This window comes from Spea bombifrons, chromosome 3 (assembly GCF_027358695.1).
Source record: "Spea bombifrons isolate aSpeBom1 chromosome 3, aSpeBom1.2.pri, whole genome shotgun sequence".
NCBI classification, from domain to species: domain Eukaryota; kingdom Metazoa; phylum Chordata; class Amphibia; order Anura; family Pelobatidae; genus Spea; species Spea bombifrons.
The window spans coordinates 90240659-90264547 of NC_071089.1; the positions used below are offsets into that span (position 1 = coordinate 90240659).

General features: G+C 38.1%; 1 protein-coding gene across 3 annotated transcripts in view; it reads left to right on the forward strand.

The window, feature by feature from the left end:
* MECOM (MDS1 and EVI1 complex locus) overlaps positions 1-23889 on the forward strand; it is a 193363-nt gene that overhangs the window by 151394 nt on the left and 18080 nt on the right. For all 3 annotated transcript variants that reach the window (XM_053458508.1, XM_053458506.1, XM_053458507.1), the window contains exons 3-5: positions 14866-15000; positions 22894-22996; positions 23382-23598. In XM_053458508.1, coding sequence (XP_053314483.1) covers positions 14866-15000; positions 22894-22996; positions 23382-23598 — 455 coding nt within the window. The remainder of the gene's footprint in view (positions 1-14865; positions 15001-22893; positions 22997-23381; positions 23599-23889) is intronic.

Genomic DNA, 23889 nt, shown 5'->3' on the forward strand with positions numbered 1-23889 from the left:
GAGTGTTCTATGTGGGCTTTCTAATGAGGCATGGTGTGGTGTAAGACTAGGATGAAACCATATGGGGTAAATATCAATACCTACACGCTTGACTACCTTTTGATGCACAGCTTGCATTATGGAGGACCCTGAAGTATGATGTCACATCCATAAGTATTTCATCTAAAGTTCACTGGACTCCCCAGAAAGTATTGTTCCGTTGAAGACACACATCTCCTGCTATGTTAGGCTTGTGGAGAGAAGTTGGATGCCCCTATGGCCTAGTAAGATCATATGGCAGCATGAACCCTTGTAGCATGGCAAATACAAACCCTACCAAAGCTGTGAAAATCTATTGATTGCTTTCATTATTGATCACAATAAACTGATATCGATATACATGATCTATGAGTACATAAAACCTTTAACACAGCAGGGCCAAGGATAGATTGGTACAGAGAGGAGTAGAAACTACACCTTAGAAAGCTTTGTGTGCAGTGTTTTGAAAAGCATACGTTCTGCTGATGTGAAAGAAATAAGATATGATTCCGTCTTTACCGCAACTTAGTTTTTAAGCTAACAAATTGTCGCTTTTTGGTCTTCCGATTTCCATATGGAGTTTAGCCAGTGTCATGCAGGAGAATAAGGATTAATCATACGTATTAGTGCCGTGAGAGGAAATATTATATTGTTCTTTCCTGTGAAAATGTTCTGTACACACGAACGATGCGCTAACTCATCTGGAACAATGATGGTTGACTGCAGTTTGAAGTTTATCTGAGATTTAAGCGCTCCCAATTTCTTGATACATTTTCACTCCCTTTCACACTATGGCAAGGGATGGCTGGACAAACGTTTCATTGTTTGGTGTAAAGTGAAATCACTGCAGAAAGTTTTAAGGTAGTCCTGTTAAATGTTTGCATCAATCAGACATGTAAAATTGTTTTAGCAGACGTGCCATTTCACCGATAGGTGTCCCGCTTGTTTGAAGTCTCATCTTATTTCGTTTATTACCAGTTATTGAGACAGCAACAAACTGTTTGTTGCAAAAAAACAGATTTGTTTCCGGTACTGCTAGCCACAAATATCACTGGAGCGCATGTGCTTTAAGGAATTTCATTAAGGGTTTTGGAAGGGGCATATATATATAAAATGGGTGAAGTATTAGGTAAAATGGGCAGAAAGTGATCGCTGCTTGGTAAAAATGGGCAGGTTTGAAATCTGAGTGTGAAATGTTATCATTAGGCCCTTCCCAATTCTTGTCCCACATCACACTCAGGACACTTTTGTACCGGGTCTGACTGAGAAGAAATCCCTTTTTGACCAGGACTGTCCCATTGGCTGACATTTATGTGTCTCGCTGGATTTTCCGCCATTATATATATGCACTGTACACCTAGTATCACCTCCTGTTTGGCTACTTAATTTAATCTTTATGCATCTACCGCCCAAGCATTTAGAATGCAAGTTCTTGGTCCCAATTCATACATGTGGTCTGTTTAAACATAAATGATACATATGAAAAAATGTAGACCTCGATGGGTCTATGAAATGATGGTCATTCCCACCCGAGTGGATTTAAACAGATGGTTAATTGACTCACATACAGTAGAGCCGACAGAAGACATTTCATGTGAGTGAATACAGCCGACATAAGGCAAGCTTCCTGCACTGCTGGGTGATGGGTTTTTAAACTAATTATACAATAAAAATAGTCACAAATTTGCTGAAGCGTTCAATAAACTATTAATCTCTGTTAGAACTTGCTGTTTAGCCAGTGGTTGCCCTGGCCTCAAAATGGCTTTAGCGTGCCTGAGAAAAAAAAAAGAGCGTTGGGTATTATTTTAAGAATTTTTGCCAGAAAGAAAAGTCGAAATCTTATTTAAATATTATTTTGTGGTGTAACATGAAATCTGCATATATTTACCTTTGTTCCACTTTTGGAATCAACAGCTAAATCTGTATTTAACCTTGTAACGTGCAGGTCAAGCTGGAATTTATAAGACGTGCCCGGTGTAAATAAACCTAGAGATTCAGCAGGATAATTAATCTTTCTAGCCAAACCACAGTTTCCCTCTTACAGTCCCCAACTGGTCTCATATTATGACTTATATCAGCCCACAGTTCCTTTAATGTGTGAACAGGGGATGACTTTTTACACTCGCTACTGTCCCTAATGGCCACCAGAGTTATTACATTCTGAACTCCATTTAGGACTTGCTACTGAACTTGTAGCAAAAATGCTTCAGTTTGGAAATGTCCATCTGTTTTAAAAATATTATAAAATGGCTCACTTAAGACAATGTGTTTTTTTGCATTGTTAAAACAGCATGTTTCTTTGCACCCTGTTCCAGACCTCTGCAGTAGACGGTTAACGATTCAGTTGTAGAGTACAATGTGATTAGGAGCTTAAATCCTACTGATTTAATTATTCAAAGGGTTAACATATGTTTGCTGCCTGATTCCGCTCTGTTTCCTGTCACCAACCAGTGGTTTTCTCTGTAATAGACATTTACGTGGGGCATCTTAATTAAACATGCCACATATTGTGAGTTCCCTAAGCAGCAGTGTAACTTATCTTGAATTGTAGCATAGCCCAGTATGGTCCTCTAATTAGTCTGTAATGGATGTATAATGTATACACCGGAGGGCTTAAATTGCCCTCTAGATAAGCTATTTACCCGGTGCTGAGGCATCACACTGAGCTCATATGTGCCTTTTACATAGCGGTGTTGGATTTGGCTCAATGTCTGTATGTGACCGCTTAAATGTGTAGTGCAGCCGAGAACCAGCCAAAGGACACAACATTCATAGCACCTTCATATAGAGGAGCCAAGAAGAGATTACAGTGATGTAACTAAACTGTAAGAAACAGCCATGTGCCAGTATTGTCGCATCTCTCAGCCAAGTGCCACTGGCCTGGTGGCAAAAAATCAAATATAATAACGTATAATAGTACTTGGGGTTTGGGTAGATTTATATTTGTTTTATAGCAATCTTTCTAAATGTATAGCAATCTTTACTTTAAAATAGTATTATGGTAAAATATTTTTTACTACAATTACAAGGCTTTTATTATTATTATTATTCTCTTTTATTTATATAGCGCCAACAGTTTACGCAGCGCTTACTCACCGTATACTAAGGAACTGTATGATTGGTCCTCCTTATTTAAGCCTGCTGAGGTCTATAGCAGTTGGTCAGTAAATTAAAAAAACATATCTAAAAAGTTAATTAAGAGACATAAAGGCTATCAGCCTCTATTACCTGCCTATATCTCGTGGGATATCCACCAACTGCCATGTGTAATTTCTTATGCCGTAATGAAGTATTTTCACACCCTCTCCACAATATTACATCGTATGCTTTTATTGGCATAATTCTTAATCTTCTGGATGTTCCTATTGCAGAGTCATCTTTTAGATGCCAAAATTGTGTAAAATGCCTGTGACCTGGAAAAACGCGTACCAGTATAGTAGGTTTCCATGTGCAGCAAACCTGCAAAATGCATTCTTCGTTGTTCATTGTCGACAGTGTGTGTGTGTGTGTGTGTGTGTGTGTATGTGTGTGTATGTGTGTGTATATATGTATATATATATTATTGTGCCTCTGAAAACAACGTTGTAATTCTTGATGCAACCACATTTGTGTTTGCTTTTTGTATGGGAGAGCATGGCTTATGGCCAATATGACGTGCAACAGAGTATGTGGTCAGTTCTCTGCCTTAAGCCTCTTTACCTTTTTGCTGTACTTTTTGTTTGGAATGAGTTAATCCTCGTGTAAAATTAAGCTCCACGGGCTAAATCTGGGGTGTTCGAAACAAATTCCTTCTTTCGCAATGTTGGGAATATCCATTCTGTCTTTCAGATTGGATCCTTATTAATTCCGATAACCAGTTCCACATGACCTGCCAGGACATGTGCCTGTTAAGTTTGTAGCTGTGGGTTAAATAATGGGGTGCTAATTCTGAAAATACACAAAGCCGCCCCGAAAAGACACTCATGTTTGTAGGAAATCAACCCTGAAGCAGTCTCTGGCAAACCAGACTGACCTCAGCAAATGAAAATAATCAAAACTAATTAGAAGCGTGCTGGACTTGTCCTCGGAGATCTGTGCGGGAGAATAAACATGCCTGAGCCCTCAGAACCCAGGCAAAGACCCTATGTTTGAGCTGCTAGGTGCCCTGACCTTGTTCACATAAAGATGTGATTTATGAAGTGCAGGGCACAGCAGCAGGCTTCTGTCTTCTCCAGAAGAACCAAATTACCGAGGTGGAGATTAACATGCTTTCAGCTGGGCTCAATTCCAGACCAAGGGAAATTTTTTATTTACATTTTTGTTCTTGCTTTTAATTTCCTTTTTTTTTTTTTTAAATAGATTTTTGACCCCCCCAAAAATTTTTTTTCTTCAAAGCACAGAAAAAAGTCTACAGAAATTAATTGCATTAGTAGAAATTGGCTGAGCCTTGCTGTACTGGGGGTTTTAAGGGATCTCCTGCTATACAGAATACATGCTGCTATGTAGAAGTGCCCATCATCCAAATCAAAAAAACAAGAAAAACTCAATATTATATATATTAAGTATATAATTAAAGTATACAATTAAAGAATAACTATACTCCTCTCCAAATCTCTAGAGTGATATCCCAACTCACCAATCCAAAGCAATTATTCAAAAATGGAGATGTGCAAAATATTTGAAGAAAAAAAAAATGTAGTATATAAAACAAATGGGAAATGTAATGTGTTTATTATGCGCTCACAAATCAAGAGTAATAAGCATGCCTATAGAGAGCATTACAGTAACCAGTATGAGATGATTAAAAAAGAATGCAGATAAACTCACAAGTGGTCCTGGTAATCATTTTATTCTAAATGTACTGTACCATTGGTGTGTTTTTTTTCGTGTTTTTAAAAGATTTTGATATATATTTTTTTAAAAAAGGGTTTAGCCTTTCTACAGGCCTGCTACACTATTTCTTTTTTTTTCTCTATATGTCCTCACCTGTTGCATCAGTATGTGTCATCTTGTTATGTTATATGCAAATTTCTATGTCCTATCTACCCATTGTACAGCGCTGCGGAATCTGATGGTGCTATATAAGACAAATAGAGAAGTTTTTTTTTAGTCCAACTTTCATCTATTCACTATAAGAACACAGTAGATTGTGCCACAAAACTCCATTATGTAAATCTGATTTAGAACCATTGTCAATATACACCAATTGTATTTTGTTTATTTATTATACTTTTATTGTGTTAACCTGATCCATTTAAGACTTAAACTGTGTTTTTTCTTATTTTTTACTTTCAATAAGATCTTCACAAACTATGAAAGTTTAGTCTTTAATCTATTAAATATTTCAACACTGAAAATCAACACTGCAAAATGGATCGGGGTGAGTCTTCTGCCTATTCTGCAGAAATGGGTTTGATGGTTAAACTTGGCCAGACACTATAATGATTTTATAATATTTAGTTTAAATGGTGAGATCTGAAAGTGGCACAGCAAGCATCATATCATCAATTTTCTGTCCTAAAGGTATCTCTTCTCCTCTCCCCACTTAGCAATAGGCCAGAGATAAATTAATGGGGAAGAATAATCATAGATGTACACACTACAGTTCATCAATGTTGCTGATATTAAGTGATTTTGTGTAAAACAATTAGGATAAGGACACTATGAAGGCAAATCTCTAATATCTTTTTATTTAGAATATATATATTATATATTGTATTTACTGTTGACAAATCAGCATTTTCTACAGCAGTTTACAATATTAGAGTCACAAGATGTCTACAAAAAGCACCAAAAAAAAAATTCCATCCCAGAAATAAAATTGTTTATGAAAAAGGTATTTTACGTGGTCCTCGTTAAATCAGCATACTTCTCGTGGTGGCTGTTTTTAAATGCTGTGGTGCCAAGGCCTGTTAACAATGAAAAGCTTGAGTCCTTCAAAATCTGGGGGATTCCATTAGCAGACTTCAGTCTCACACTTCACTTGTAGGACTTTCATGAAGTTAAAGACTTAAAAGGAGAGTCAGTTTACAGCCTTTTGGGAATAGCGGGTGGATTGCATTACTGCCGCTCGCTGCTTTCACTAATATATTGACATATTTAAATAAACAAACCCAAATCCACCGCTTCTCTACTTGAGTGCTCTGTAGTAATCTGGCAAGAGAGATCTATACATGTGAATTAGATCAACAGGGATGTCATGTGAATCCTTAAAGCTAAACTAAAGATCCAAAGGGTTCGTATACGTTTAATGTACAGACTCCGTACACAGGAGCTATTAATGTACGTCGTTCCACTGTTTGCTATGCGCTTTTTTTATTTCTGAATCTAACGAGTGGGGTGTGAGTGATAAGTCATGCTTACATATGCAGTGAAGTGTGTAAACTACCAGACAGGACATGAGGTTGTGAGAAGAGGAGGGTGTGAACCTCTAATCAATTAAATACTGTAGATGTCATCACTTCGGTGGCTTTCGTCATTCAAGCTTGCGAAACAAATATGCAAATAGTGGTGCTGTGGCCTGACATATGACTGCCTGCGTACGGATGTCAATAATAATCATAAAATTGATTGAAATGTAGGACAAACATTGTAGTTTGATTGGTTGATTTCTGTTGCTCTTTTGTTCTCTGTTATATCAGCCAGTGATTTGGGGATTTTTAGAATGGAATATTAATCTCTAATACCTCCAGTGCTGTCGGCTACAGCTAGGATCTTGAATGCTACTGTCTGAACGTTTTGCATCGCTCTCGCCTTCGTAAGAGACGGCTCATCACCATCTTCAGAGTGCGAGGATGTGCTCCTGAGTATCACGTGACATGACAAAGCTCACAGCTGGCTCCTCTCTTAGACGAGCTCCCCTTTCTGGGAAATGACTGGTTCTGTGCACACCCAAGAAGGCCGAGTAAAAGTTTCACCAGAAACGCCGCTCTTAACTAGTCAACTAGAAATAGCCGCTCCTGCTTGTAGGTGGAACGAAGAGTTTATTTCAAACTAATGGCAATCATGAAAGGTATAGAACACCCTTTTAGAATTGGATATCTTCTAATTGCAGTTCATACGAAAAATGCTACGAAAAAAGTTTACTTTTTGTGGAATGCAATGAAAACCCATATACGGTGTGTGTATATATACATAAATATAGCAAAATATAGTTTTAAGAGGGGCATTGCTGTTGTGACTGCCCTTAGTGCTATTAAATGTATTAGAATTATTTAGTTTTAGAGGTTAAAACTAAACAGGGCCACCACTGTCTAATGTATTAAATATCATGAGGTTATCTTCCTTCTCCTTACCCACCCTTACGAAGGCTGCCTGAATCAATCAGCAAGCGAAAAGTAATGGAGCGATATCATAATCTGGAGTACTGAATAGGTCATGAGATAAGGAAGGTAAAATACCTTGTATACGTATATAGTAGATTTTTAATATACATTGTTCATTTGCATCTGTTAATACAATTGCATATACTAATCAGAGTTTTAAAATATAGCATTTAGGAGACGTGACAGAGCCACGTTAATAGGGATTTACTATGGGATGTATTAAATGCATCCGTTATATTTGTCTTTCTCTTTAGCAGACATATGAAAGGGGATATAAAAACATTAGTCAGACATGGACATTTCTAACGCCGGGTGCTAAACATTTCACATGCTGACAGTAGGATCTAGAATGTTTGAAAATGTTAGTATCTAGGAGGTGAGCAAATGTATAGAGTATTTATAATATACAGTGATGATGGAGTTGGTTTGCTATGAGTTGGAAGTTAGTAAAAAAAATCCCTTTTGGAATTCATGGGAATCCACTTACAATCTGAAAAGTCTTCTATGAATAACATGGGGTTTTTCTTTCCTGTCGCTCCTTAGTAAATATGCCCTATTTTAGAATTCCCTTTTTGCTTGTTTCCTGTACATAACTTTATTTAGCTTGGAAACCTTTGTCCTTAGTGATGATGGAGCTATCTTTGTATCACCCAGAAATAAGAAAAGCGGTTTGATCACACCCTGTCTGTCTCACGTATTTAATATCTAGTGATATCGATGCTTTGCTGCGGGCTGTTCTTGCCATTGGGGGTTGGGCTTCTTGGTGCTCCTCTGCTCAATGGGCCTGTTGGGGAAATCAGAGAGCTGTCTTTTCGGGTCCGATTTATACTAGTATCTCTTCCACCAGCTTTCCATCTGAGGAGTGCTGCGTATAATGTCATTATGGCATTCAGCGCGGAATACGCGTGGCATGAAGAGGTACCGGGAGGACTGGCCTGGGTCAGACGTAGGACAGCAATTCTCATAAGTACACCAACACGCAGTAACTAATTTTGAACATTAGTTCTATAATCTGACAAATGTTAAATGTAAATGTCTGAATGAATCTCTAATAATCTTTCCTTCCACACTGAATATGTATATGACATTTTACCTCTTTTTTGACATTCTCCGTTTAGGGGGTCTTTAGTTTGCATGCATTAATGACAGTGTCACGGTTTAAAATAAACTAGGTCCAAGAGGTGGGAGAACTGGCTGTGGTGAGGCATAAGCCAAGATGACCCTGGTCATAGAGGCCACTCACATTAACAGGTCCTTAGGTAAGGTTCCAAAATGGAAGGGGTGGCATTCTTCACCAATGTAGGACATCTAACAGGACTATTTTTGAAAGGTAAATGGATATGTGAAAACCAACATTTAGTATCACTTTTCTATCCATATGTAAATTTCATGATTGAAACCTTTACAAATGTATTAAAATAAATTCACTGCTGGAAACTTTAAACTTTGTGGTCAATGCAATTTTATGGCATTTAAATTATACTTTAGTGTTGAGGAATGTCATGTCTTTAAGGGGTTAACATTTGATATCTGCATCAAAGTGGATACATTTAGTTTGAAGGACCAGATCTCCTAAGATTTCTGTAAGAAAAGTGTCCACAGACAGAAGTTTCTGTAAGAGCTATGCTGTCTCCTGAAATGTGGACATCTGGTAGCCATATCTTTTGGAACTTAACTCGCTCAGTCTGAATAGATTTTCAAGTCACCCCTTTTAACCCTTGTTAAGTACCAGAGTACTACTAAAAAAATAACTCGGCCGAAACACAAAGATGCATTAAGCTGGTTTCAGAGTGGTGGACCCTTTCAAAATCAAGTGGGTCATTCTTTTCCTCTAAGCTTCCAAAATGTATCTTCTCTTTCTACTTATAAGATATGCCATCTATTAGGTATCCCACCCCCAACCCATGTTACCTTCAGTCCTAAATGCCATAAACTATAAAGTAAAAACAATAGAGGAACTTGATCCTGCAGTGAAAGTGACTGCAGACAAGAACAGGAGCAGTTGTTTGGGAATGGAGTGGGGAGAGGGGTTGCTTTGTGTGTCTTGAAGTGATGGACACAGACCCCTGATACTCCCATAGGATGAACTGAATTTAACACCGGAGCTGGGGCTCATTAACTGGCTCCAGGTTTCCTTCAAACTCCTTCCTTTTCCTTTTCTCCTCGGGGCATTGGGGCAGAAGGATCCCTACCGGTTCACTGAGGGCATGCCCACAAGAAGCCAGATCAACGTGGGAAATGACACCTATTGATGGAACGGGCAAATTAGCATGATGTGTTCATCTGCAACATGTTATTCCATTTAAAAACGTGGGTCAGACACAGATGGGGCATTTAATGCTATGCATTGCTGGTCCCTGTGGCTGAGACAAATCAAGTATTCCATGTATGGAGAGTGGATGTATCATGTTTCAGCCTCACTGCATGAGGCAGCAGACAAATGATTCCAGCAAGGATAGCGTTAGTATAGATCGGTTTATTAGAGCTATTATTGGGTGCTGTGTGATTAGTTTATGAATGTGTGATAGCAATGCGAGTGCCACTGAAACAAATGATTATCTGTAATCCGGGATGCAGCGCCACCTACTGGTGCAAAGGCGAATTGTATGCTCCCTATCATCCCATCAACCTGAAACAATCTTAAACCTCTCCTCCCACTGCTTGTTTTACCAAGAAAAAAAAAACTTCATGCAGAATTTACAGGATCCTAGTTTGCCCAGGGCCTGTTGCTGATACCATAATTGCCCCTTGTATAACCAGCATCATTTCATTCTTTTCTTCGCTTTGGCACAAAGGGTAGTGATGCCCTATGGAAAGCTGTGATCAGACATATAGAGTCAAGCAATCAGTTTCCCAGATCACTTGTAGTTAATACACAATGGATCATAAAACAAATCCCTCATCCTGGCAGGAAGAAAATAGAACAGCTCATAGTTATTGCTGCTCCAATTTATGGCTAAATAAAAAAAAATACATTTTTAAAGTCCCCAACAATGGACAAGGGCAGGAAACCAATGACCAGCAAACCGGGACCTTTTTAAGGTTCTCAAGCACCCAAGTCTATGGGAATCTGTGGCCAGATTTAAGGTTATTTACAAAGGATTTTTCCTGTCCTACCTACTATTGCTGTGTGAGTTTGGAGAAACAATAGCCATTATCTAAAGCCGCAGTTCAATGTCACAGATAACAGTCTGCTGAGACATATTAATCACCATGTCTTGTCATGAATGCATGCCCCCTCCTCTTAAATAAATAGGACCTTGTCATGGGACACACAGATTTGCACTTTTAGAAAGGGAAATATTTAAGAAAAAAAATATTTAACAAAAAAATCTTCAAAGCTGTAAAGGAAGGCTGACCAAATACTTAAAAAAAGAAATATTGCTTTTTCTGTCACCTAGATTTCCTATAAAAAATAAAATACAAATTAGAAGCAAACCAGAGGGAGTTATTATAAAATAGAGTAGTTTGTTTCCCTTCTGTCTTTTGATGTTAAAAACTATAATATATATACTATAATATATATACTTAGTTACATATATTTAATTATATATAGTTATACATTATGTATAATTAGTAGCTATATTCAATTCTGCAAAATATTAAATGGACCTTAACAAAAAATGACTTACCTTTTAATTTATCTAGAGTGTTAAAACTTTGCATTTGTACATTTCTCAGCTATTTAATTTTAAATAACTTGTTTTTTGGGGAGGACACTCTTTAAGAATTGAGAAAAGTCTCCTAATGATCCAGTTCCCATCCAAAAATAATTAATTAGAAGGTGAGATGTAAGACGTGGAGTATCGGGTTCTTGGCATGTAAAGAGCCTTCCTATTCCAGAATGCAAATATGAAATGGCACTGGTTATAATTTTAGGTGGAGGAAATATGCAGGATTTAACACAAATAAGTTCTGATAGTGTATAAATCCCACACTTGGCATTGGGTAGACTTCATGTGTGTATTGAGTAGTAAATCAGTATTAACTAGCAGCCATACACACAGGCAGACCTCATCAAAGGCTACAAGAAGAGCTTTAGCGGAAAGAAAGAGAGAAATCCACCCACCCAAGATCTCCCCATTGGTTGCTGATTACATGGATGGAATCCACATGTTTAAGGGGATGGTGCATCTATAATCAGTCTGTCCTATAGGACTCTCTAGCGACCTTTTTGTGACCTCTGCTGCCAAAGGAGGCTGCTGTCACTTTAAAAATGTCCTGAGAGAGGAGCCAGTGTCTGCACAGAGAGATAGCTCCTAACCCCATCTCCACCTCTTTCTGGATGGCCGCTCTGATCCTGTTTAAAGAGACACTTCGTGACATAAGGACCTTCACAGTTTAGATTGAAGACTCGGGGAAGGGGATTGTCCCGGGAGGATGTGGAGCTGAGAAAGCAGAGAGCCTTCGGAGCGCAGCAATAATAAACAGGACAGCAGAGGGATCTGACTTGTGATATCCATTCCAGGGACACTTCTGCGGAAGGGGGTCACATCAGCAGCCTGCTATCCCAACACAGGACAATCCGGGTTATCGCAAGGCACAGCCGACAGCCTGGGGTACTACGAGCCCTGACACCCCAGCGCAGGACAGGAGGAGGCAGGGAAGGACTCTTCCAAGGCAGGCACCGTCTGGGTTCTGCTGTGCAGCCCGACTTCCCACCGGGGCAGTGCTGATCTCTGCTATCGCTAGGGCTGCCTGATAAGACCAAAGAAAGTGAGAGAAGAAGGAGGCGTCCGAGCCTTGGATCACTTTACATCCACTTTCAGTTTCTTCAATGAACAGTACAGATTGTGGTCGGTGTGATCGGCAAGGCACAAACCCCAACACGGTGATCTGAAGCTAGCCAGGGGCAGCAGTCACACACCACTTATTATTAACACTGGCTTTTAAAGCCCATCTTCTGGGAAGAGTATCTGTGGGCTTTTCTCACTGATCTGGGGTGAGCATATTCTCGGGTGAGTACTCGGGGAGAATCCATTGCGTTGTATTGAATGTCTGCCCCTGGCAACTAAGTGCAGTTTATAAGTCCCATGAACTTGTGGTTGCAAGTTTGAGTTTCATTGTCCCTTGTAGTCTGCCTGTAGTAGGGATACCTCCCTGCTACACACTGTATGTTTGCCTTGTGTGTGGGTCTTTAGCACTGCTGTGAGTCTGTCAGGCATGTCTATGTGGGGTAATGGAACTGAGTCAGTTGGTATTGTGTGTCTATGTATCCCTTATTGTTGTGTCTGAGCCAAAAAAATATTTGTGAGGACTGCAGACCTGTCTTAAATGCCCGTCTGCTTTTATCTGATGACACTTGGTAAACACAAGCTGTTTGCAGGACTCAACACAACTTACCAGTCCAACCACTTTGTGAACTTTACAAAGTATTTTTTTTACAGCCAGGGAACGAATCCAAAATCTCCCAGTTAGTTAGAAGAAAAAAAGATAACCTGATAGTCTGTGGGGGACAAGTTCAATGAAGATATGGTGGAGTGAGATGAATCACACTTTGTGCTGGAAGAAAATAAATATGGATTGTTCTATATAAATTAGAGAGAGAACAGCCAACTCTCCTGGGTAACCATAGGGGGTTTTGCAGAGGTATTAACATTTGCAAACAAATAGCTGCTTATTGGAATAAGTATATTTTTTAATGATCATCTGCTATATAAATACTTATTTTCCACCTGGGAGTCTCTCGTTGCTGGTATTATTTCTTTAATTTGGGTAACTTATCCCCAGTGGCTGTTTTTTTTTTGTTAACCATTGCAGTTTTATAAATTAATTGCAAGCATATTTATTTTGGTTCTTGGTAATCAATGCTAGATCTAAAAACGAATAAAAATCTATTGAAATATCCTTAAATTGGGAGACATTAATATTAGACAACCAAAGATTATTCGTTTTATTTCATGCATTCATTGTCGGCCAAAAAAACCCTAGTATTTTTGCAACGATTTGATTTTAAAATTGTAATGTGTCCATTTCCTATATATATATATATATATATATATATATATATATATATATATATATATATATATATATATATATACTCATAAATAACAGTAGTTGATGTAAGGCAATGAAAATGTATTTTATGGATTAGTTAAATAACAATATTTGTCTACAAGACAGTCAGACCGATCAATTTTCGTTTTGCGTTAAAATAGGAAAAAAAGTGCTCAAATTGTATTGTTTGGCTAAAAATAATTGCCAATAAGGTAAAGTTAAGTTATTTTTTTCAGTTTGAAACGGTTTTTTTTTCCCACAAAAGTTTTTAAAACGCCTTGTTGCAGTTTATATTATAAAATATATATTTTATAATATATATTATAATTTTGATGCCAGCGATCCACAATTCGTGCTACAATAAAATGGTGCAGTTTTCATTTTATTGTCTCACTAGGAATAGTGGCACACAGAAATCAAACCGTTGAGAAGTTAATTTCCTTTTAACTTTATAAAGGTCAGCTTAACCCAAGCTTAAAACTAAAATTATTTTCAGCATGGAGAGCAAACCCTTTTAACCCAGAATAGATTGATGCTGTGTTGTATAGAGAGGGCTTCATTCAGGGGGCTTATTGAAGGGCAGTTCTAAGGTGTTTAATTGTAGCAAGTTGAGATGTTTACCCCCACCCCATCACCATGAGAATGTCCCCTTGAACTTGTTAGACACTTAAAAGCTAGCAATTGCTGTGGGTGATTACTTATTGTGCAGGGCTGTAACATTCAATCACAAGATGGGGTTGTATTAAGGAAGTACTCGTTGGTAGTATGACTGTAGGAGAAGTAACTATATAACTAACAACACAGATCCAGATCAGAGAGAATTGTAACACACAATGAACGCAGACGAATCCAGTAAATAATACCGTATATACCGTGCAAGCTTCCTTATTATACATTCTAACTTATATCCGTTTATAATAAAGGTACTTCTAAATACTTGTCAATACATTTACAATCAGTAGGTATAGAAATATATTTCTTCCCAGATGGGACAATAATTATTGTATATCACCCCTGGATCTTAATGAGAATTTCTGATCGTTAGTGGAAGCCTTCGTTTTCTGCATTAACTAATAATCGGGCTTATAGTGATGTTTTTCCAGTATGCATATATTCAGTAGTATAAATTGTGTGGTTTTTTTTCTGACAATACTTTGTTTAACCCGTTATATGCCGAGATGGCATTAAAGGGTTAATCAGCCCAAGAATTGTATCTCCTCATTGACAGCAGTGTATAGTGTGATAAGTGACCTTTTTTATGTAAGTCTTGAAATGTTTCAGTTTAGCAGCAGCAGTGGGTTCCGTGTCCCCTTGTTTTTTACATTCCTATACACACAATAAAATCCTGCTAGCAGCCATGAAACCAAGATGCAGATCCCCCAAAGCAGATGTCTTCACACGTGTGAATGGGGGGATCTGGATCACTATCCCAGCTCTGGCGTGTATTCCACTGGTGGGTTTCGCGTGGGGTATATGATCTTACTGTGGGTTGCAGTGTAGCAGGCTGGGTGCACACTTTATTCACATGTGCTTTTCTCTCTAGGTCTTGGATGAGCATTGTGATGTGAAATTCTGCATCGATGCCAGCCAACCTGATGTGGGCAACTGGCTGAAGTTTATCAAGTTTGCGGGGACCTACGAGCAGCATAATTTGGTGGCAAGTCAGCTAAATGATCAGGTATGTAATTCTGTGGATCAGATAGACCAGTGCTGTGAATTGGGACATTTTCTTTAGTACTAAACAATTACAAATAAAATAAAAATGAGAGAAAAAAAACCAAAAGTGGTTACTAAACATTGGATAGAAAAAAAATAGCAGAATCGAAGGCAGAACCGAAATTACTATTTAATTATGGGAAATTCAGAAGGAAATGTTTAAGATATTTAATGATCATCATGGCTGCTATAATCAATTATTATATATATATAATTGTAATCACAATGCACGGCTGTATCCAGTACAGAGGGGGGGGCACCAACAACTTGTGAAAATTGTCTCGAACGGTTTTGTTTAATGTAAGTATATAATCGTTACCGGGCTCATCGCAGTAAATATGTTAATGTGTTTTGGTGGTTAGAAAAAAAATAAATGTGAGAAATATGTAGAGCAAACCGTGTTTTAATGTAAGTCAGTCCCACCGAGTATCAGCGCTGTGCCGTCTCGGTGTTTGCTTTAGGAGATCTCTTTTGAGGGGTGTATCTAGGCAACGCGATTAGTTTGCAGCGCTCTCTTCTCGCCTGTCACACTTCGATCCGCCGTGAAAGTACATTGTTGCGATCGTGAGACCGGAGCTCGCCCCCGGTGCCTGTCATAAACCCCGGCTGTGTTTCGTTGACCTCTTGCACACGGTGGCGGAGCGTTCGGTGCGGCGGCGGCGGCTCGCTCCGTGTAATGGGCACGGATTGCATACTGTTTGACGCCCCCCCCCTCCCTCCTGTATTCTGCGCGAATGGAGAGGTTAAGCCGGCCTGGCCTGGTCCTGTTTAGCTCTAAGAAAGCTTCTCTTAGGAGGAGGGGATGAAAAGACTTTTTTTTTTCTTTCTTAAGAGGTTCTCCAGGTCTGTTTTATTCCCATTTCCATGAAGATCAGCCAACTGGGGGGGAATAAGCAGCGCTCATCACATAATGAACACTCCTATTGTGAAAGAGGATTACCCAGACTGGGACACTCGATCAGCAGCAGCTCTTATCCGCTAATTAGTTCACCTGTGAAAGTCTCCGGCAAAACTTTGCACCCTACCTGAAACTAGATCCCCAGATCCCCAGATCCCCTGATCCCCAGTCCCATCACACATGCAGCAATAGCACCCTTTCTTTATATATATATATATATATATATATATATAGATAGATAGATAGATAGATAGATAGATAGATAGATATACAGGTTATATTCTCCTAATTTATAGAACACAATTAAAAATAAATACAAACACATGATATATAATGCAAAGGGCAGTTCTGCAGACAATCTCCTCCTTTCTAGACAAAATGAAAAATAAGTAAAGCATATTATATGATGCAAGGGGCGGTTCTGCAGATTAAGGCATAATCCTCCTTTCCAGAGCAAAATTAAAAATAAATACAGGTACTCTGAGGAAGGGGCAGTTCTGCAGCTTTAAGCTCCTTCACACACTGAGAGATTGTATTCATGTTTAATATATTTACTGCTTATGATTTTATTTTCCATCTTGTGTTTGACTTCAGATGCCATTGAAGCATAAATATCACACTGCTGGTTACTTTGCTCTCAGATCAGACACATTGTTGCTCTTTTCCTATAAGGCCAAGTTAAATGGTGCATTTGGAACATGTGTTTTGTTAACACAGCCAAAATATATATATTTTAGCATACAACACAAATTTGTTAACTACAGTTTCAGATTGGCCCACAGAATGTCATATTAAAAAATACTTTGCACTTCTTAAAGTACACTGCAGACACATGTTAATATTTTTTGATTTTACTAATTTTGTTGTTTCTCTGTGATTTTCATCAAGCACACAGTATGTAGAATCTCCCAGCTGGCCTGCGGTATACATACTAGGTATCTGAGATGCTTGTAAATTCTTCCACAAACTGGTTAAACTTGTATTGAAACCAGAGTGTTAAATTCTAGATTATTTTCCCATGATGAATCTAGACATTTGGAGGTCACTATTTGTTGATGATCTTGATTCAGAACAATTAGTTTGAAGCAATCAGGATACTGCCCTCCACCTGCCCCAAGCCACAGATAAGTTATCAAAGTACCTGCTAACTGCCCTGTTCCAGAATGATGTGATAACGCCATTTAATGTGAGCTACGTGGCCAAATCCTGGTTTGCACCCTTCTTGCCGGCATCCAGTTATAGCTTCCCACATGCTAACAAGGTTAAAATAAACATAAACAAATAAATAATAAAAAAAAAATCAAACCAAAACTTTGCCCATCAAACAGATAAATCCTACAACACCTGCCAAAATGACTCCATTATCCAGAAATGCTATCCAGCCTTATAAAATCTTTTACTTATTTTTCTTTTCACAGCTGAACAATAATTTGTTATTGGCAGATCACAAAATAGTCATTCAGATTTTTTTTTGTCTGCGTTTTGCAACTCTTTCACTATGGTTCAGGGAAAGGGTGTACTTATCTTTTACTTATAAGTACCTGACTTATAATACTTTAACTCATTAGGTACCGTGTGCCTGCTCATCATATTGCTCAGTGTTGACCCTCCACTGTGTAACTTTAAAAATTTTTAATTGTTTTCTTCAATATATAGATATTTTTTTTTTTGCTAAGTACAAAGACCTTCGAACCAAATGCCATCATTAGCCAACTACTGAGATATGTTCTCCAAAGGAATACCAGACAGCGAATCCATCTACTTGTGATATTGTTGACTGTTTCAGTAAATGGGTTCCAAAATTTCAATACATTACATTTGGCTCGTTATCTGTCGATTTCCTTCTTTTTTTTTAACCATTTGTTTGTCCTTATTTTCATAAGATTGTGGTTTTCCTGGATGACCCAGGGACGTGGCAGTACAATTATAAAACAATAAATAATAATATTCCATTTATTTTACTCCCGATTCCACATACAGTATGTATTAACCACTTTTGGTTAAAGAACATAAATTGCCCATACAATTTTTAAAAAAATCACTGTTAAATAGAAATGGATTTTAAGAGCTTTGGTGGAAAATCAGAGAATCTGTTCTTTATAACAGTAATAATGTCATATAATAATGCTCTTCAAAGACAGACTTTGTAGATCATTTCCTACCGAAAAGGATATGTTAGCATAGATAACAATAATATTAATAAACATAATATGAGTGTTTATCAGACCTTAATGCTGAAATCATGTATTCAAGTAGAGGACTATTAACAAAATATTTATGATATATATGAAATATTCCCTCAAAGTTTTGGAGGTGAAAAGCAGTAATGATCCCAGGTCTGTAGCGGATAAAGGACACCCTTTTATATTATATTTTTAAATGTCCTGTATGTTACTAAACCAAAAAAAAAATGTCTTGGCAACTATGGTACCAGTTCTGAATTTTAATCTGAAACTCCACGTTGTATATAATGGTTTTCTCTGCAGAAGGGTAAGAGTCCAAGCGCTTTGGAACGCTCAGCCTGACCTGTGGCATCCAAAAGAGTTATGGCTTGAACGGTTTTCATTTCTTTATTAGAAATAACAGCGCCATCCTTTATGTCTCCATATTCCATGACTGTGTAAATGCTTATATTCTTTGCCACTGGAAAGTCCAATAGCTGAGATTTTGCTGCCAGAGGATAAAGCCCCTTTTTTATTATTTTATGTAGCATAAGATTGCTGTGGCTTAATGATCATCTTATTCACAACAGGAATCCTGGATGTCATTGCAAGGTAAAAAAAAAAATAGCCGCAAGCAAGTATTTCCGTGTGATCCAGTAGGCAAGCAATCCCACTCAAACCCACACGCTTAAAACCAGAGTGTGTTGTGTCCTGTAGTGTAACCGAGGCGCTGGGTTTATTTTATTTGCCCACGTCCAGGAGCTTTCCTGTGCACTGTACCCCCTGCGCAGGGTTATTCTTCTCTTTTATGCACTATACCCCAAGCCTATTTTCTGGTCCATAAATAAAGCTGTGTTGTACTCTATATATATATATATATATATATATATATATATATATATATATATATATATATATATATATATATATATATATATATATAATATCGTTTTTTTTAACAAAGCTTGTGCAAAATCAATGTTCTTAAAAGAAATATCCTGGCTATAGCCTGAATATGTGTTGTGGAAACATTAAAAGGACCCTTTTCTTTATTAGTCCAATTATTATGACTTCCCAGACAGGCCAAGGGTCATTCATAATTCACACTTCTGTCATTTTTAGAGATGCCAAATAGTCTATTAATCCTAAATGAAATGACCTGTATATCACCAGACAGTGAAGATTTAACACCCCCCCTTCCCCAACCTCAGGATGTGCTTCACTTATTCCATAGTGCAAGATAATAAATAGTATTCCGGTTCACCAGTGTGCTCGCATGACATTAAACCAGATAGGTCAACAGTAAAATTATTAGGACGGTAAATTTCAGATGGTTTACTTTGGATGGCGATCAGTGTAAGAAATGCACAATTGTAGTTTGAGTGTCAGAAATGCCTGTCGGTGTTCCTACTGGCAGTGAAAAGGTTATTTTCCAGCCCTGCATAATAAATAAAGTCTTGTGTAAGAGGGCAGTGGCCGGCTGTATAAAATGTATTTATGTGAACATAATTTATGATGCATGAAGTTCAGCACTCATGTTCTGCTCCTGCTAAGTACTTTTCTCTCTTCTGTTCCTTCTGGTAGAGACCTTGTGGAAGAACTTAAATTTATGTCCGAGAAGAGTTGGGTCTTCCCTTTTCATACCGTTAGATGAGTTCCACGGCGAACCCAACCAAATAAATACATAAATAAAAATGCATTAACGAATAAAATGAATAGATTTTCCTAAATACCCCTGCTTTTTAGAGTCCGTTATGACATCACGAAGGCGCCAACCGTTTCACATGTCAACAGCTGCCACTGAGCCTTTTTTCTAAATTGCTGAGTGTAAATTATATTTAATAGACGCCACCTTATCAAATGGTCGGGAATCGTTAAAGATGCCTCGGCAAATCTGTTTGCTCTCCTCCTGATCAAATAGAAAAATGTTTGCATTAAAACGCCACCATTGCTGCATTTTTTAAAAAAAATGTCTTGGCTGCTATTTGGCCGGGCTACCAAAACATTTTTTGACACGTCTTATATTATTTATTTAGGAAGCTTAAATAGCGCCCATTATACGTTAGTCCATTGACAGTAGTGGATGTGGTTGCAGGAACGGTTACACGGTACACACATTAAATGCGCTATTTAGAACATTTTTTTTGCCAATTTATAATCCTCCTTCATGACGCGTGGCTGATCTGATTTTCCAAAAGTTTAGAGCAGTTTTTTAACGTTTTCACGAGTAGACTAACAAAATAAAAATCTTGGAGGGCCTCGAGGTGTAGTTTGCAATGCTTTAGTGGAATTAAATGTCCATAAATTTCCTGAGCCGGATTGTATGTAGTTACCACGCCTGAGAAAATCCCCCATTTGCGTTTTTTTGTTTTTTTTTAATCTTATCCTCGTAAATGCATGAGTTTTCATAACCTGCAAAATCACAACATATTTCACATGTAATCCAGGTTAGTGATAACACGAATGGAAATCCTTATCACAAGTGTTATTGAAACTGATCGCTCCATAAAATCAGCCCCTCTCTGAAGCTTTGCTTAGTAATGTCTTCCAGAAGAACATACGTTTCCTTTTTTTAATACATATATATTTGCTCTGTAGAGGATCGTTATGTTCTACAGAAGATGAATAGTGTTTCTCAGTTCACTGCTTGTCTACATACGGGGCCCCCCCTGCATAAACGGACCTCCGTTGTACTTGGCCACATCGTTGTTTTAATTATTTGGGATGTGTATTAATATACTCTTGGGTCTCCCACGTTGTCAGGCATTACCTAATGTAAGATCTGTACGTTTATGGCAGCAACCACCATCGGCGTTTCTGCATAAGTAGAAAGCCTTCCCCTTGATAACGACAAAAAAGTACTTCAGACAGCAGTGTTTACAATTACAGAGAAAAGGGGGGTATTGCAAAACTCAACTGTCTTGGGGAGTATTGTCTTCCCAACCTGCCTGTTTCCGAGAAGCCAACGCAGACTTCTAATATGTCACAATTCAAATGTCAACATGCTGCTGGAAAGGAAGCCAATACGCCGAATCCATGAAAGCTGCCAAAAGAGGTGAAGTGAAGTGTTGAGTGAAGCTCATTGTTCCTAAAGGGAGTGAACTTCCAGAGCGAACATTTTGTTTAGCGATATCCACTAGATTTTTGTTAAATTTATATCATCCCTTGAACATAGACACTGCCAGTGATCGTCCATGAGATTGGCTTCAATTCCAAAAAGTCTTCCGTGTATCAGAGACGTCTTGAAGTTGGGGGAGGAGGGGGATGAATTGATATCTGAGAAATATTCAAATGGAGTGATGGATTTCAGTTTAGGAAGGAAGGGTTTTATAAAATGAAATCTGACAATAGCAGGAAATGCTCAAGATTGAAAACCGAACACGAGGAATTTTTATTTCACGTCTGTATCCAGAGTCTCGGCTTCATGTACTTTAGAATCATGTATGTGTTTTGGCAGCGACTTCAGGTTGCTGAAAGCTTTGCAGTTGACATTGCTCGTGCTGATAAAGCCGAGACAAGCATGTTCACATCTTAGTTTCATATCTTGGATTGTTTAGCAGTTCCTGGTAGGATATTTGAGGTAGTCTAGATACAGCAGGGATCAAGGCGGAAAACAATCTGTGACGTAAACTTCTTCACCACTGTCATTTACAAATTATAGGATGAGGGGGACTTGCCAATCAAGAGATTCCACTGGATTTTTGGGGATCGGATGGGGTTGAAAAAAAACAAAACGTATAAATTTAAGCTGTTTTACGCCTTGGAACATCCAATTGGGCTTCAGTGATCTAATGACCTTGATGTTTTTAAAGATTTCATGGTGACTTTACTTCCAAGCTTTGGGTACACAGTATGAAGGATTAAGGGAAAACACAAGACAGTCTGTATATACATGGAGAATTCCCACACCTGGAATATTCGATGAACATTTGATATATGCCAGCTGTCCCTATTGACAGGGAAAATCTGTTTCTCTGGTTAAAGTGAAACTTGTCTCTCACATTAGTAGCGTTATTTAGGTATGTTCCCATCCTAGATAAAGAAAAGAAGATATTAATTTCAAATTGCGTGCTGGAGCAGGCAGCAGGCTACTAAATTAGACAAAAGTTGTAGAAAGTACAATGGAAAAAATTCCCTTACCTGTTCAAAAAGAGAGTACACAAGTATGGAAACTTCATACCTGCCAAGTTCTGTGACACCACCTGGGTATTAAAAAATGTCCATACTTCTGTCCATACTTGGCAAACTGCTTTACAAAAAGTACAAAACTGGTCACCAGCCCCAAAGAACACTACATTATGGATCATACCACTCTGAGGGTAGGAAGTCTTGGTATTGACCAGGGTGCAAATTGTACATATATTTATAGAAACGCAGTGTTTAATCCTAGATAAGAACCATTTGGTCCATCTAGTCTGCCTGTTATTTCGGTTTCAAAATCTTTTATGCTAGAGCCTCAAGTGGTTATGAATTACATTTTTACTGCTGCTGAAAAAATATTTTAATGAATGTTAATGTCAACTGAATGATCAAAAGCCATTATTATTTTTATAATGCTTGGCTTGTGCCGATAATCAATAGAACTTTTTTAATTGGTAATATATATTAGTAATTAGCCTTCTTATTGTAGGAATAATTGTGCCATGTCCCAAACGGAATGTTCAGTTGGCTTTTAGAGCCACCTACAGGTAGACTTTGTAAATTACAACTAAAATAAAATGTTGGGAACATTTAGCACTGTGGACATGGTCTAAAAATGTTAACTGCCTTTAACTGTCCAGTCTTTGTTTTCCAGATATTTTACAGAGCTGTAGCTGACATAAATCCCGGCGAGGAGTTATTATTGTTCATGAAGAGCGAAGATTATTCCCATGCGACAATGGCTCCGGATATCCATGGTTAGCATCATAACATCCCTCAATGTTTAAAGAAAGCATGATGTGCCCACACTATTAAATGCACAATTTAATGCAAAGATACAGGATTGTGACTATAAATTGATAAACGTAAGGCCAAATGTGTAGTTGGTGTCTATTGTATCTTCAGACGCTTTGGAAGACGTAGACGTAGCTGTGGCATAAACAGAGCCCGTAAAGGCTCTTCGGCTTCTACCCATATGGTTTCTTTTGCCTTTTGACAAACAATAATTCCTAAGTGTGCAGAAAGGATGGGCTTTTATGTGTCTGCCTGGACCCGTTTTTTTGTTTTCTTGCTTTTGCATACCATTCATTCGTATTTATATAGTCTTTCATGACTATTCTAAATAGAGGGTTTGTTTTGCAGAGGAGCGTCAGTATCGTTGTGAAGAATGTGACCAGCTCTTCGAGTCCAAAGCAGAGCTGAGCGACCATCAGAAGTTTCCTTGTGGTACGCCGCACTCGGCCTTTTCTATGGTAGAAGACACCTTTCAAGTCGGCTTGAATGTTAAGAGCGACCTCGGTGATATGCAGGACGCACACGAATGCAAAGAATGTGATCAAGTGTTTCCGGACATGCAAAGGTCAGAATTACAGTCAAACCTAGTTTGACACTTGTGCATCCTTAATGTGAAAATATACATACACCTCCCTTTGTTTAGCAATCGGTGGCAGGTTAATAGAAAGAAGCTTTAAGATGTGCGCGCAAACACATTAAGCAGATGAGCGACTACAGCTTATACACAGTAACCCAAGAGGATCTGTTGCGTATATTTTACACTGGCCACTGTACTTTATATAGTGCTTGAGGTACATCTACCAAAAGTAATTAAATAGCAATCGTCACATAGATTGCAATGGAAAAAATGAAACTG